General features: G+C 41.3%; 1 protein-coding gene across 1 annotated transcript in view; it reads right to left on the reverse strand.

Annotated features, from left to right (window-relative positions):
- LOC109967270 (NT-3 growth factor receptor-like) overlaps positions 1-16632 on the reverse strand; it is a 410435-nt gene that overhangs the window by 176193 nt on the left and 217610 nt on the right. Inside the window, exons 8-10 of the mRNA XM_020612721.1 lie at positions 5953-6065; positions 4565-4748; positions 2404-2427 (exon numbers count right to left, since the gene is read on the reverse strand). Coding sequence (XP_020468377.1) covers positions 2404-2427; positions 4565-4748; positions 5953-6065 — 321 coding nt within the window. The remainder of the gene's footprint in view (positions 1-2403; positions 2428-4564; positions 4749-5952; positions 6066-16632) is intronic.

Genomic DNA, 16632 nt, shown 5'->3' on the forward strand with positions numbered 1-16632 from the left:
AGTTTTCTTCAGTTATGTGAAGTTAAGCCATTTAGTTTGTTAATGATTTTGTTTGGCATGTGTGCTTTGCTGGCACTTGTTCAAAATAAAGGACTGATTTGAGAAAACCTGAGATCTTGTTCGAGTCTGTCTCCTACATGCCTGGCCGCTGAGAGTCAACCTACCACAGTTTTCATCCAGGATATCCCTGTACTTGGCCGCATTCATCCTTCCCTCGATTGCAACCAGTCGTCCTGTCCCTGCAGCTCGAAAACACCCCCATAGCATGATGCTGCCACCACCATGCTTCACTGTTGGGACTGTATTGGACAGGTGATGAGCAGTGCCTGGTTTTCTCCACACATACCGCTTAGAATTAAGGCCAAAAAGTTCTATCTTGGTCTCATCAGACCAGAGAATCTTATTTCTCACCATCTTGGAGTCCTTCAGGTGTTTTTTAGCAAACTCCATGCGGGCTTTCATGTGTCTTGCACTGAGGAGAGGCTTCCGTCGGGCCACTCTGCCCTAAAGCCCCGACTGGTGGAGGGCTGCAGTGATGGTTGACTTTCTACAACTTTCTCCCATCTCCCGACTGCATCTCTGGAGCTCAGCCACAGTCATCTTTGGGTTCTTCTGTACCTCTTTCACCAAGGCTCTTGTTCCCCGATAGCTTAGTTTGGCCGTACGGCCAGCTTTAGGAAGGGTTCTGGTTGTCCCAAACGTCTTCCATTTAAGGATTGTGGAGGCCACTGTGCTTTTAGGAACCTTAAGTGAACCTTAAATTTTTTTGTAACCTTTGCCAGATCTGTGCCTTGCCACAATTCTGTCTCTGAGCTCTTCAGGCAGTTCCTTTGACCTCATGATTCTCATTTGCTCTGACATGCACTGTGAGCTGTAGGGTCTTATATAGACAGGTGTGTGGCTTTCCTAATCACGTCCAATCAGTATAATCAAACACAGCTGGACTCAAATGAAGGTGTAGAACCATCTCAGGGATGATCAGAAGAAATGGACAGCACCTAAGTTAAATATAAGAGTGAGCCTGAAGGCCAGCTGGCGTGCTTTTGGGACATAGATAGAGGTTGATTCATATAGCTTTGTGGGTCACAGGATAACCTGTAATTTTCCTCTAATGCATTTTTGCTCAATTACAGTTTTTTGAAGCAAAAGGGGAGAGAATGGACAAGGGTGAGGGTTACATTTTTGCTGGCATTAGTTAATTTTTTTGTTTTTTTATGTGTTTGGTTGTTAACTGCATATCTCCAAAAAGTAATGAACAGATTTGGATGAAATGTCTTTGAGAGGTAGGGTATGACCTACAGAACAATTGATCAGATTTCAGTGTTTCTCTGTGTCATAATTTGGATACAGGAATGTTTTTAAAGATTATTAACCATAGTGAGTGCTAGAAAGGCTGCTGACTGTATGTGAGCCCCCTTGTGACCAAAGTGCATAGCTGCACTGTTGAGCAAATCGAGCGCATAAACTTTTGAAACAAAACCCTGGGTTAATGATGCCTACCTATTCAATATCAATGGAAACCAAACTGTCACTCTGTCCATCCCACTGTGTGACACAGGGAGTGAAGGAGCCCAGTGAGGCAAGATTTCTCAGCTGGGGAAAGATCTACTGTATGTAGTGACTTTTGGAACCTAATGAGCTGTGCTTCCCTTTACCGTCACCTGGCATAAGCTAATGAGTTGACGCTGACCATCCTACTTTGCTTCACTGTATTTTTCTTGGTGTGATCTTGAGGGGCTGTGCTCCTCCAGTGATGGAGACTGTTGAACAAGCAGAACACAGACTTGCAGAAATGTGATGTCTTCACTGCTTTGCTCATGGTCCCTGTTTTACCCCTAAACCAACAGGTGGATGTCTGCCACGTCTTTCTTTTTTCTCGAGTGCTTGCTCAAGGGGAATTTGTTGGGTTTTGCCTTTAACGCTATAGCTTACTATGCCCTTGTTGTTGTAAATTGATGCCACAGTATAGCCTACAAATAAAACTGAGCTGAAAAACTTTCAAAAGAATAGCGATATCAATGTCATTCCAAATGCCACCAATAGGTTTTCATGGTAAAGCAAGCATATATGAGGTTCAAACTACCATGAAAATATTGCTTTTATTGCATTATAGGGAAATGAAATTGCCCTTGGAAGAGGCTACACTCTCTGTGATGTTTAGTTTAAAATAGAGCCACTACAGCCCTGTGTCACTGACTCTGCTTTCAGTAAGAATCAGACATGATTCAGGTCAGTAGTCTGCAGCTCGACTCTTGTCCTGTGATGAGAAAATTTAAAACTATTCTATGACTGTGCACAGAAGCTGATCAATTTGGTATGAATGTCTGGGGAGTTTAGATGATAGACGATGTAATGGTGATGAGCGAAATTATACTATATGGACATTCTTGTGAACATACTTACCATAATCATAATCTGTTTCTGGACCTGTGAAAGAAGAAAAGATAGTGTAAGACATACTATACAGAGAAGGTAAAGTTCAGTATATACTGGAGCCAATCCCAGCTGACACTGGGAGATAGGCAAGGTCCAACCTGTCACAGGGCTGAGAGACAGACAACCACACACACCCACACTAAGCAGCATGTTTTTGGACTGTGTGAAGCTGGAGTACCCGGAGAGAACCCATGCAAGCACAAGGAGAACATGCAAATGCCACACAGAAAGGCACCAAACCCTGAAACTTCTTGCTGTGAGGTGACAGCACTAACCACTGCACCACCCCGCCACAATAATCAAAACACCAAATGAGGGTATACCTGTTGGAAGCAGGGTGTTTATCCCTCCAGTAGAGTTCTGAGACTTGGATAATCAATGCTAAGGTGCATTGAAGTTGTTCTGGTGGCGGGTGTTGGCCCCCCACCTCACTAAAATACTTTAATTTTTCACCTGTCTGTACATGTTTCAGTGTACATGAAAAAGGGGTAACAAGAAATGAAAACAAAAATTACTAAGCTGAAGCAAAGCAAGTGCAAGATTAGAACCTGAGCCTGGGTATACTGTGTGAAAAGAGTGAAACACCAGAAATAACACTGTTAACAAGATCATCACCTCTTGTCTAAATATAACTTGTCATCCTCCACATATCATTTACACTTAGACTATATATAAGCATTATTTCACCACATATCCCAGTGAAGACAGTGTTTTCATATATTTGTAAAGTGTAAGCATCTCCAGTGATACGGTAAATAACATGGTCATAAATAATACTGTACAGTATATTTGGTATTTTGATTAAAATACTAGTTTAGAATCCTCCTGCTGTGATTTGCTTTTATGGAAACAGTAATTGTGAAGATAATAATGAAGTACACCTACTTAGTAAACAGTCTGTATAATTCTCTTTATGTGATGGGGAAATAAACAGTATGTAATAGTGAGGGACTACTGAGTAACTGCTAGAGAGAGCAATACTGTCAACTTAGGTGTGATCGGATTGATTTATGGCTTTTGATTGTTTTATTACCAATAACTAAGTATACACATATTCACCCCATCATTTGTAGGATCCACCTTGAATGATAGTTGTGCATCTCTGTAAGTTGTAGTCTTTCTTCCTGGAAAAATTGTTCAGTCTCAGTCAAGCTCAAAGTATAATGCTTGTTAAGCGCCTTTAGGCTAAGGTGCTTTTACAGTATGTTCTGGGTCACTGTGCTGTGAGAAAATGAATAGTCTTCCAGAACTCTTGCAAACTGTAGCAGATTTTCTTCCAGGGTTTCTCTGCTCCATCTATTTTACATTTTTATTTATGAGTTCACCAGCTCCTGCAGCCAAGAACGCACTGCTAAACTTAAAACCCCATTTGGTAGGTAGGTAGGTAGTATTTTATTGATCCCACAATGGGGAAAATTATAACACTTTTCTGCCATGACAAGTAATACTTGAGGCTTCCATTAACCTGAACCTGAGTATACAGTATATAATTAAAATGCATCAGCAGAATTGGCCATGTCATTTCTATGTGCTGTTTGGTAAGTGAATGATGTGACTGGTTGATGGACACCTAGAGTAGAAGTGACGTTGACCCTGCTGAGTGATTTTCTTGTGGATTTCTTCCAAACACTAACCACTGTGTTTGCTGTAATTGCCCTTGTTGTGATGTGACAACACATTTGCCTGACAGGCCATGAGCTACAGCACCACCAGCACAATCCTTGAAAGTATCTGGAACTTGCATTTAGTATCACTTCTTGAGCAGTGCAAACAGTAGTTCCAAGACTATTTTGCCCAAAATGAGCAGAGGTCTGTTTAATGGTGGATACTGGGCACTTTTTCTAGCACTTGCACATACAATACACCTTACAGATATCTAAAGCATAACACCCACAGAGTGACCAATGGTAGGACAGTTATACTGTATGACTGCTCCACACTTCATACTGAGAGTTCATGACTTACAACCAACTATAAATAGTGAAACATCAACAGTCTCCTGCTATGGTATATTAGGATGAAAAGAGAAGGAATCCCCAAAGGAATGGTTTGTTTTCACTCCAGAAAGCTCTCTTTTGCTGTTGTTGTTACAATAGATACTTTGACCTCACATGGCCTCCCAACTTACCATCAAAAGGCTTGTCAAGGAAGTGCCCATACACAGTGCTGGTAGCTACACCCAAGTAGTTGGTAGCCTCCAAAGTGTAGTTGCCGTTGTTGTGATGTGTTGGGTTTTTAAAGGTTAGGCAGCCCTCTATGTAGTCCTGGTAAATATCCATATCAGGACGCACATACTCAGTGTGGGAAATTTCCTGAGTAGGAAGTGTCACAGAAGCAACAAATTAACATGGATAACATGAAATGAAACACTGAGCAAGTCCTAATGTTTAATGTAATTTACAAAACCTGCTGACAGTGATCACACTACTCGGTATGAATACATGTCAAGCTGTCATCTTTTTTTTTTTTAAATGCACTTTTTTGCCCTCTCCTGCATTTAGGGAAGCATAAATTCCACAGTCTGCTGTTTAAATCACACAAATCCTGTTGTTTTCTGTTTCTACTGACAGCTGACCAGGGTGCTTGAGTTTCACTTTCTCCCTCCGTAATGAACTGAGGAAAATCAATCAAATCAATAAATCCATCCATCAATTTTCTAAACCGCTTAGTCCCAAACAGGGTCACGGGGGGCTGGAGCCAATCCCAGCCAGCTGCAGGTGAAAGGCACACCCTGGACAGGTCGCCAGCCCATCACAGGGCTAACACAGAGACGAACAACCACACACACACACACGCACTTCTATGGGCAATTTAGAGACACCAATCAACCTATGCAGCATGTCTTTGGATTGTGGGAGGAAGCTGGAGCACCCGGAGAGAACCCACCCAAGCACGGGGAGAACATGCAAACTCCGCACAGAAAGGCCCCAGGTCAGCCAGGGCTCGAACCCAGAACCTGCTCGCTGTGAGGCAACAGCGCTGACCACCGCGCCACCATGCTCCCCTCAATAAATCCATAGGCTGCATAAATATGTGACTTCTTCTTCATGATCTTACATGAAAACTGTTTTTGTCCAGTACATTTGTCTTGCTGGTCAGCCTGGTAAAATCTTTGTTCCGCCACTGTCCTGCTGTCAGACAGACAGCTGTTCTGATTACTTTAAATACAGAATGCGTCACTCACTCACATCTCACTTCCAGTCTGTTTTACCAGTTAGACCAGTGGATTACATGCTTTTTTCCACACTGTGTTTCTGAAATATTTCAGCCCTCCACCTGCTTTTAGTGTATTTATAGTTTTTGCTCTTTTATACTTCTGACAACAGCTCAGAGAAAAATATTGTAATGTTTACTACATTTATTTGACAGCTGTGGTGTTGCTGGTTATTTTGCAGGTTTGGCTGAAGACATTTTTTCTGGTTGTCCATCTGTCCATCCAGCCAGCCCATTCTCATGAACACATCTCTGGAATGCCTTGAGGAAATTGCACTACATTGACATACAAATTAATTTCACCTTATCTTTGTAGAACCATCGTAAGGTTGGGTGCGGTGAACCTCGAACAGTGAACTCCATGCATGTGTCATGGCGCCGTTCAGGCTCCTTCAGCTTAATAATAGAGGGAGGAACTGAAAAGACAACAAAAGAAAAGAACTGATGAGCACCATTCACTTTGGAAGCCAAACACAGGAAGACAAAGGATTTTACTGTTTTGCTTAGTCACATGTTTCTGCACTTCAGTGAACATAATATATTTTCTGTCATCACACTTCAAGTATTGTTACAGTACATGAAAGGGCCAGAGAGGAAAAGCGAAAATACTGAGACATAAACTAGAAAGACCTTGATAATCATTTTTGATGATCATTTTAATATACTGCTCTCAATGCAGTCTGTTCCAAGTGATTTAGAGTGTGTGAGCATGTGTGCTCCTGTTCTTATGCCTCTCTGTGTTGACTAACAAAAATTCATCTAAATGCAAACACAATTTACTGAGTGTCATTGTTTTACCACAGCCAACTGTAAGAAATTCAAATCAGTATTAGAAATGCACTGCAAATGGAATTTATCACACACACTCACACACATAATATATTATCAAGGTCACGCGGATTGGAGGAGTTGTATTGTACATCTGACATACAATATCTGAGTCAGAATAAAAGGAGTTCTCAGTGAATTTACATTACATTCGATTTTAATAATGGTCTATTAAAATGAATAATATTAAAAAAATGACAAATTTATATATTATATTAATAATAATAATACAAATGATACTATTAATATAATATGTGATAGCAATAAAAAATGATAAATACAATACTATTACTAAAAATACATTTCAATGAAAAATAATTATAAGATAAATCCAAGACAGCTACTATAGACACAACTAAAGCAGTTTATGATATTCCAGAAATAAAAACACAAAAGGTATGGTGCCAGAAGATTGGCTGACTGTAAAGGTCAGCTAAAACTCCTAGCATTTAGGAGAAAATGGCCTTGAAAAGATGAGAGTTGGATGCAGAGAAAAATAAAAATGAGAAAATGTGGGATGACACACATGCTGTGCTGTTTGTTAGATTATTATCCCATATAAGCTGAGCTCCAGCAGGCTGCCATTTGAACATCAGGAGGCAGAGCTCAGCATTGCTAACTTTAACAGCACACGCTTGAAATATCTGCTTTCAGATTCTGCCTCACGTTGACCGAACAACTGCAGAATGTAACTCCTTAGACTTTATGAAATAAGTGTGGATTGATTAAGTGTCTCCACATCGAGAGAAGGGCTGTGTGCTATTTATACATGTGGTACAACAGCAATAACTTTATTGACAGAATTTTTTTATGTAGCTTTGTGATCTCACAGTAGCCTTTTTAGCCTAAACGCTTTTTGTGCATTAATCAAGTCAGTTGCTACACACAGATTCACAGTTTCTACAGTGAAACAAACTGGCTGTGGTCAGGATGAGTCCACCACCATAAACAATGCTACTCCATTTCTGTTTTCAGCAAAAGTTCAAATATTACTTCTTCTGTTATTACCCAATTGTCCAGCATCAACCCTGCTTCCTTCATATGTCAGTTTTAATCATATAAATCTGCTGCTGTAATGTGGACAGACATTTTTATGCTGTTTGCATGTGCTGGTGCATTTGGTTTTGCCAAATAACAAAAACAAAAGAAAAGAAAACAAAAAAAGGATCCTCTTACACAAACTCTGTTCTGCAGCATTTAACCATAGAATTTAAGAAATCCCGAATCCCCGCTCTGCATTTGTCATGTTTTGAACATGAAATCAGTGTCATAAATGTCAGTATTGTCAAATTTTGTTGTGCACTATGTGCCGTCAGGACTTTGCGTGAAGTAAACACATTATATTCTCTGGAAAACATTATTATTCATTTATTCCAGCCAGAAAAAAAAAAAAATCAACCTCTATTGAAGAGACTCCCTACAAACAGGCTCGGTGTTCTGTGCTGAATCAATAAGTAGTATACAACACTGGCTGCAAGCCCAAGACGTGGACGAAAGGGATGTATCCACAGTAGCTAGTCTGATTGATGTGTGAAAAACTATAATGGCATGGCCAGTGTTGGAGTAGGCTGATATGTGGCACACATGTAGGGAAAGCATACTCAGCGAGGCCCTGGCTGCTCAGTGCCTTTGTGTTCAAAATAATATGAACAGCAAAGCCAAGACAATACAAGGGCCGAGTCAAGTAGAAAGAGAAAGACAGGCAATGCCAGTGAGAAATATTTCCACAACAGACAAGCAACAAGACAGAGAGCAGTTATTCAAGAAGACACCATGATAACAGCTGGGATGAAGGATCAACATCAACAAATCCAGTGCACGCCAGCAGCTGTGTGTTGGTCTACAATGACAGACGACAGCTGACAGTTTTTGGCTTAGATGAAAACTATAGCCCACTTGAACCAACAGCTGACAGCAACAGACACATTCAGAGACAAGAAACTGGATAATGTAGCCCTTTGCACTCATTAAAGGCCATTAGCTGGCACACAGGAAGACAATACAACAACAAGCAAACGCCTATAATCACAGACAGCATACAGTACAGAAACCAAAAATCTTTCCAGTTCAACACACCAAATTACATTTTTGGCACAAAGAGACCTGACAGTTTTACTGCTGCACATTCATACAAATCACCTACTATGGACTGACCCAGACTGGTTTCATGAACTATTATTTTCACCATTTTAAAATGTGATGACTTTTTTACTCAATCATCTGGTAATTGCTTTACAAAATGTTACAAAATGTTTATCCCATAATCAAATACAAAAGCTGGTTTAGCCCACCTTGCAGTCAAAAATCCATTTCCAATATTATAGAAGACATAAAGCAAATACAGAACCACACTTGCTACTGTACTTCATCCACCACTGTCAAGACCTCTGAGCTTATTTCTGAACCTGAAAGAAAAAATTGTGTTAGGTTGTGTGTTATACGGACCTCATAAGGCAGACTCTGGACTAGGAAGAGGAATGACTACAGAAGGGGTCTATTAAGTAAGTACAGGTTATGTTGGCTAGCAAGGAAGCCGAACAGGTGGAAGATCGGGCAAGGAACCAGGACAGGCAGGAGAGAAGGCAGATGGACGGCAGTTAACGGGAGGATGAGAGGATCAGGTGGTGGAGGTGAGTAGACCAGTAGTGGCAGATAACCCACTGAATCTCGGAGACACTGCAGAATATTCGGGGGAGATGGTGTGAGTGCTGATGACAGCACAGATGCACACAGGAGTGGCACAGATGACAGTAACGTCACACAGCAGAGGTCCAAAGAGTCAGAGAGGAATATAAGTGAATGCAGAAATGGACACTGCACTGGGAAGCAGCACGCTGCCAGGAGATCAGGAGTCTCAATGGGTAATGACAAACACAACACGCTGGCTCAGCACGTTACCAGGAAATCAGGAGTCTTAACTTGTGAGGACCGACACAGCACTCAGGAGAGGTACGTTACAGGGAGATCGGGAAACAATTCCAGGTGTGTAGGCATGAAGTCAAGAATGATCCAGTGAGGACTAAGTGGAAATAAGGGTGTATATATACAGTATATGTTGCAGGACCAGGAAGTAATGAGCAACAGGTGGAAGGAATGATGGTTGATTAGGTGATGTGGCAGAATGGCAGGGAGAGCTGGGGCAAAAACTAACACAAAAACAGGAAGCTTAGTCCAAACCATGGCAAAGAAGTTGTTCAGATTGTTTAGATTTCACTTTACTGACTGTAGTAATTTAGAATAGATAACCAGTTGGCTCCCATCTTCATGCAAATCTTAAATAGATCACTGGAGCTTTGTGTGGTTCCCTCCTGTTTTAAACGTTCCACCATCATCCCAGTTCCCAAGAAACCCTCCATCAGGGAACTGAATGACTACAGATCTATCGCCCTGACATCTGTAGGTCATGAAGTGTTTTGAGAGACTGGTGTTGGCCCACCTGAAGAACATCACAAACCCCCAGCTGGATCCCCTGCACTTTGATTACTGAACAAATAGGTCAGTGGATGATGCAGTCAATATGGCACTGCATTACATCCTGCAACATCTAGACTCACCAGGGACCTATGCACGGGCCCTCTTTGTGGACTTCAGTTCGGCATTTAACACCATCATCCCAGACATCCTCCAGTCTAAAGTGATCCACCTCACTGTGCCCCCCCTCCTCCTCCCCGCCCTCACCTGTCAGTGGATCACCAGCTTTCTGACAGACAGGAAGCACCAGGTGAGGCTGGGGAAAACCATATCCAGCACCTGGACTGTCAGCACAGGTGCCACTCAGGGATGTGTGCTCTTCCTGCTGCTGTTCTCCCTCTATACTAATGACTGTACCTCAAGAGACCCTTCTGTAAAAATCAATTTGTATGTCAATTATAAGCGGAGGAAAATTGATGGATGGGGATGATGTGGCAGAACGGCAGTGAGAGCTGAGGCAAAACTAATACAAAAAGAGGAAGCATAGGCCAAACCATGACACATTGCTGCATCATGTGTTTGCCACTGATTTAGCACTGCACATTGTACTATAACACTGTCAGGCTCAGGAGGAGGAGTTTTAAAAGGGAGCAAAATCAGCAGAATTTGCAATATTGTCTTCAAATTATCTCTCAAATTATCACCAGGTTTATCTGCTACTCTGCCCCATTTAGATTTACTAGCCATTTAGTTAGCATACTCATCTATTATTCATTTGTGTTGCTGTCATGTTATTAGAAGCCTGTAGTTGTTTGTTTAGTTGTAAGGATAACATGCATACTGAAACTGATATCTCTCCTCTTTTGCATTCTTCACATGCTCGGTCACTGTATGGATTTCACTCATGCTGCCTCAGTTATTCCAGTTAAGTCTTCCATAAGGGAGCAAATCCCTTGATTAAGAGAACTCTGTGATGGGCCACAAAGAAGGATCTTGTAGCCTATAAGTATTGCTGCATATAACTATTAAGCCATATCCCAGGACAAATGGTTAAATTGGTTATTTGTAAGAATTATGATTGATATTCCCCCAAATCTAAAAATCCAGGTATTTTCAGTACATATCTTCCTTCAGCTTCAGTGTATTAAAAAGCACTACTATCCGGGTTCAGGTCTTATTTGATTATATTTGTATAAATTGTTAGCAGGGAACAAACCAGGAGTTTCATTCATATACAAACCCCAATTCCAATGAAGTTGGGACATTATGTAAAATGTAAATAAAAACAAATTACAATGACTTGCAAATCCTTTTTGACCCATATTTAATTGAAAACACCACCAAGACAAGATGTTTAATGTTCAAACTAATAAACTTCGTTTTTGCAAATATTCACTCATTTTGAATTTGATGCCTGCAACACATTCCAAAAGAGCTGGGACAGGTGCAACAAAAGACTGGGAAAGCTGAGGAATGCTAAAAAAAACACCTGTTTGGAACATTCCACAGGTGAACACGTCTATTGGAAACAGGTGAGTGTCATGATTAGATATAAAAGGAGCATCCCAAAAGGCTCAGTCATTCACAAGCAAGGATGGGGCATGATTCACCACTTTGTGAACAACTGTGTGAGCAAATAGTTTAAGAACAACATTTCTCAACATACAATTACAAGGAATTTAGGTATTTCATCATCTACATTCCATAATATCATCAAAAGATTCAGAGAATCCAGAGAAACCTCTGCACGTAAGCAGCAAGGCTGTAAACCAACACTAAAACAAGAAACAGAAATGATGCCAGTGGATGTCAACATTGCACATATGTATTTATGCTTCAGCTCACTTCTCATCCATATTGACTGCATCTCTGTTACATCTTCTTGTATTTCTCTTTCTCATTTCCATTAGCTAAATACATTGCCAGGGTATCATTATCATAACACCTGCCAACCACAGGAATATTCACTACACGTCTCATGAATCAATAAACAATGCAACTGTGTCCAGATGGACAAATAGATGCATAGGTATAATAAGAACATGTTGTGGTCTGACTCATCTAGCCGACCAGTCCTGCCACTAAAACCACACAAGCTTCAAACAGTAGTCAGTATTCATGAGGAGGAAGTTCAATAATCAAATATAGTGAGCTTATGAATGCAGCTGAAGGAAGTGAGCCCAGTTTTGGTTTTTATTACCTACCTGCAAAATGAAGTTCCAGAATGGAGCAACTGCACATCGTTTCCTCAGAGGGCCAGTGTTTTTAAATTCAACCCTCAGGGTCTAGAGATGCTGTATATGCATGAAGTGCGGGTGGAGCTTGCACTGATCCGACACTGTGCATTTGTGAGTGTATTACAGGCTTAGACTTGAGTATGACACCAAGTATTCTTCCAAAATATTTTAAGTTGTACATATTGGATGCACTTGTAAACTGAGTACATTGATAAGGCAACTGTTTGCAACATACTAAACATGCCCTCTGCTCAGGAACATGTCTTTTATTGCATCCTGTATATAGCATGTTATGTGTTAAAATATTATCATCTATTGCTCAGGCCACAAGAACAGTGTCATGATTCTCTGCATTTCTTGTTTTATGCTTTTATGTTTTAGTTGGGGTAGTGCCTTGTGTTGTGCTGTATGTGTTCTGTTGTTCTAGGTAGTAGTTTGGCCAAGAGGCGGCTGAGTGGTAATTGTGAACACCTAGACACTGGTCTCAAGCCTATATTACAGTACTTCACCTGCCTGTGGTTCGGTGTGTTTGTTAGCTCTGCACATTTATTTGTGCTTAAAGTGGAGCTACAATTTTTTCTTGATAATGATTTTGTACTTGTGGATTTGGGACAAGACTTGAGAAGGTAAGTGCCTGTGCAGTAGTGGCGGAGCCCAGTCTGAATACAGTGTTCGGCAAAGCATAAAAAGCATAAATAGTTTTTAATTAATATTTATTTTGTACAAATATTTTTTTAATCTTTTGTTTTCACGAAGACGAAAAACCATGTCAAATAGCCGGTAATCCTTATAACTGTGAGCACGGTGGGTGCTTGTGCCTCGCTTGCTTGTGTTGATGTGGCAGGGGGGAAAAAAAGGGAGGGAGAGTCCAACTGAAAAGCTTGATTTCTATGTCACTGTTTTGTTCTGATTAGTTTTTTTTTCTTTTTACTGGTTTGCCAAGGTAGTTTATTATAACATTACTTACCTTTTGATTTTCCTGTTGTACCTGCAATATATGAAGTGGAATTTGTTTGACTGGGTGGAGCAGATTAGACTAGGTTGACTCTGGATCTGTACTGTGGTTACTAACTAGTTCATCTAAATGCTGCACATGCTTCCTAGCAAAGCTGCTGTGCCACTATTTCTTAGAACCTAGAAAATGCAGATGCAGTGTAGCTTGTCTGACCAAGAAGAGATTAGGATAGTGTTCAACTGTTAGCCCTGTAAAAAAATTTGAAGTGTGATTAACCAAAAGCAAGAATGTTAAATATCACTGCCTCATCAAATACACATACAAATAATGGGCTCTCTGCATATCAATACTCTCTGATATGTCTTATTGTCATTGTTGTCCAAAAACTATTAAAAACCCATCAGTGAGTCGCACTGTTGCACTGGGGGACATGTTCCGTGATTACTGTGAACACACAGACTATAGTTTATTTGGACTCAGTCCCATATACATTGTCCTGCTGCCCCAGATACTCACTAGAACTTCAAATGTGAATAAATGTGCTACTGAAAATATCTCCCAACAAATGCACTACTTACTCCTGTTTGTTACAAACTACAGTACAGTGACAACCTGTTTTAGGAAATTACTGAGTTTTTGTAAAAAATAAAACATATTTCTGAGATGTTTTAATAATAACATTGTTGAATTTGGGTCTTTTCTTGGAATTTGTTCATATGCATGGCACCTGCAGGGGGTACAGACTGGGGTGGGGGCAACTAGGGGCTCAAGCTACTGCTCTTTTCCCAAGTTAATCAAACATCTCAACATTAATTATAAATAATTATATTGTGGTCAGTGTGAACATGCAGCAAATGAATGACACTAAGTTTGAAGACCCTTCCTGTTTAGTTGCCCCAGCTCTGCCATCAGACACTTTGGTATATTGAAGGATTCTGAGCACTTCCAAAACATGGGTGACCTACACTGGCTATGGTCCTTGAACACCTAATAGAGCACCGGTGCAGCAGCTGCCAGAAGCAGACTTTACCATTAGGCAAGGTAGGCAATTTCCCGGGGCCCCCAACTAACAGGGGCCTCAAAGGTCAGAAATGTACTATGTTGTTTTAAAAAATACTTTCTTATTCAGACACATAACCTACACTGCAATAATTTACGCTGCACTCAAAGCACCTAATTTATCATGAACCCCCAACTCACATTACAGGTAAATGGACTATTCCATTTCTACGCCACTGTGACTGTGCACCAAATATAAACACATTGGCGTTTTGGCTCAGTGATGTGCTAAGATTCTGAACAGCAGAATCAAACATGAAATGGAATTAGGCTACCCCAGTGGGAAAAAACAACACAGAGGAAAACTACATTCAGGAGAGAGAGAGAGCAAGAGAAAGAGAAAGTAGCGACATGTTGGTCCAGTTAGCAGTTCTCATCATGCAAAAAAACAAGGTAAATTATTGCTTCCACCACAATCAGAGAATTTAGGCTACATGTAAATGACTTTTTTATTTAGAGAATTTCATGCTGTGCATGCTGTGTGAATTACATTCTATTTATCTAATAACATAACATATGGCAAAATAGAGTGTTTTTATCATTACACATTTTTGGCAGCATCCTGTACTGGCACATGCCCATGTGTACTATATTGTCAACTGAAAGCTTTCCGTGACAGAAAAATATTTCTGAGTTTCCAAAGTAAAGGGTCACAAGAACAGTAAAATGAAATGTTACAGTAACATTAGAAACGCTTTCTCAGCTGAATCTAAGCCTCATTTTTGTAAATCTGACCACCTAGCAATTTGGCTCAGGCCGGTTTATACCAGATGGCTCAAAGCGAAACTAGTCTCTGTGAGAACTGTTAACACCTGGGAAGACTGTGCACAGGCCAGCCTGTGGGGCTGTCTAGAGGCCACAGACTGGAACATCTTCCAAGGGGCCACAGATGACATCCATGAATATGCAGAGACTGTGAGTGACTACATCAGCTGGTGCATGTCCATATGTGCACCAGCTAGAATGGTGCGTGCTTTCCCCAACACCATGGTTTTTGGTTGGGGAAGTCCATCAGAGAGCATACTTCCAAAAACTGGAAAGCTACTATATGAATAACAACACGTGTGTGCCAGACAATCCAGGCAGTCACAAACTACAGGAACAAATCAACAAACACAGCCCCCCAGGACGCCACCCTCTCGGACAGCCTCTACAACTTCTACATGAGGTTTGACAAGCTGAACACAGACACTCCCTCAAAACCCCCCTGCGACCCAGGGGACACTGCTTTTCAGGTGACACACACACACAGGCCCTGAAACAGGTAAACCCCCATAAGGTGGCGGGACCAGACGGTGTCCCCCCTAGAGTGTTGAGAGTCTGTGGGGATCAACTAGCTAGTGTGTACACAGACATCTTTATCCTGTCTTTAAGCAGTAGTCCCTCACATTTTCAAAAAATCCATTATCATATCGGTCCATTCAGGCCACTGGCCTGAAGTCATCCATTCTGAATGACTTCAGGCCAGTGGCACTCACTTCAGTCCTGGATTACAGTTCTGCATTCAGCACCATTCGCCCAGGCAGGCTGATTGGGAAGATAACAGACCTCGGTGTCGCAACTTCCACCTGTAACTGGATTCTGGACTTCCTGACTGAAAGACCACATGTGGTCAGAATGGCAGGGCGGGTGTCTGTTGAGCTCATAATCAAACTCTTCACCCTGTACACCTAGGACTGTCTCCAACCATGACAACACCATCATCATTAAATATGCTGATGGCACCACCATTCTGGGCCTCATCAAGGGGGGAGACGAGTCGGGTTACAGAAGCTTGGTGAATGAAATTCTTGTTTATGGAGAGGAGAATGACCTCATCCTCAACATAAACAAGACAAAAGAAATAATAATAGACTTCAATAAATTAGAATGCTTTAATTTAATTTAATTTGCTTTAATTACTGCCTCAATTCGGTGTGGCATGGAAGTGATCAGTCTGTGGCACTGCTGAGGTGGTATGGAAGCCCAGGTTTCTTTGACAGTGGCCTTCAGCTCATCTGCATTTTTTGGTCTCATTTCTCATTTTCCTCTTGACAATACCCCATAGATTCTCTATGGGGTTCAGGTCTGGAGAGTTTGCGGGCCAGTCAAGCACACCAACACCATGGTCATTTAACCAACTTTTGGTGCTTTTGGCAGTGTGGGCAGGTGCCAAATCCTGCTGGAAAATGAAATCAGCATATCCAAAAAGCTAGTCAGCAGAAGGAAGCATGAAGTGCTCTAAAATTTCTTGGTAAACGGGTGCAGTGACTTTGGTTTTCAAACAACACAGTGGACCAACACCAGCAGATGACACTGCACCCCAAACCATCACAGACTGTGGAAACTTAACACTGGACTTCAAACAACTTGGGCTATGAGCTTCTCCACCCTTCCTCCAGACTCTAGGACCTTGGTTTCCAAATGAAATACAAAACTTGCTCTCATCTGAAAAGAGGACTTTGGACCACTGGGCAACAGTCCAGTTGTTCTTCTCCTTAGCCCAGCTAAGAC

This window comes from Monopterus albus, unplaced genomic scaffold, assembly GCF_001952655.1.
Source record: "Monopterus albus unplaced genomic scaffold, M_albus_1.0 scaffold127.1, whole genome shotgun sequence".
Classification (NCBI taxonomy): Eukaryota; Metazoa; Chordata; class Actinopteri; order Synbranchiformes; family Synbranchidae; genus Monopterus; species Monopterus albus.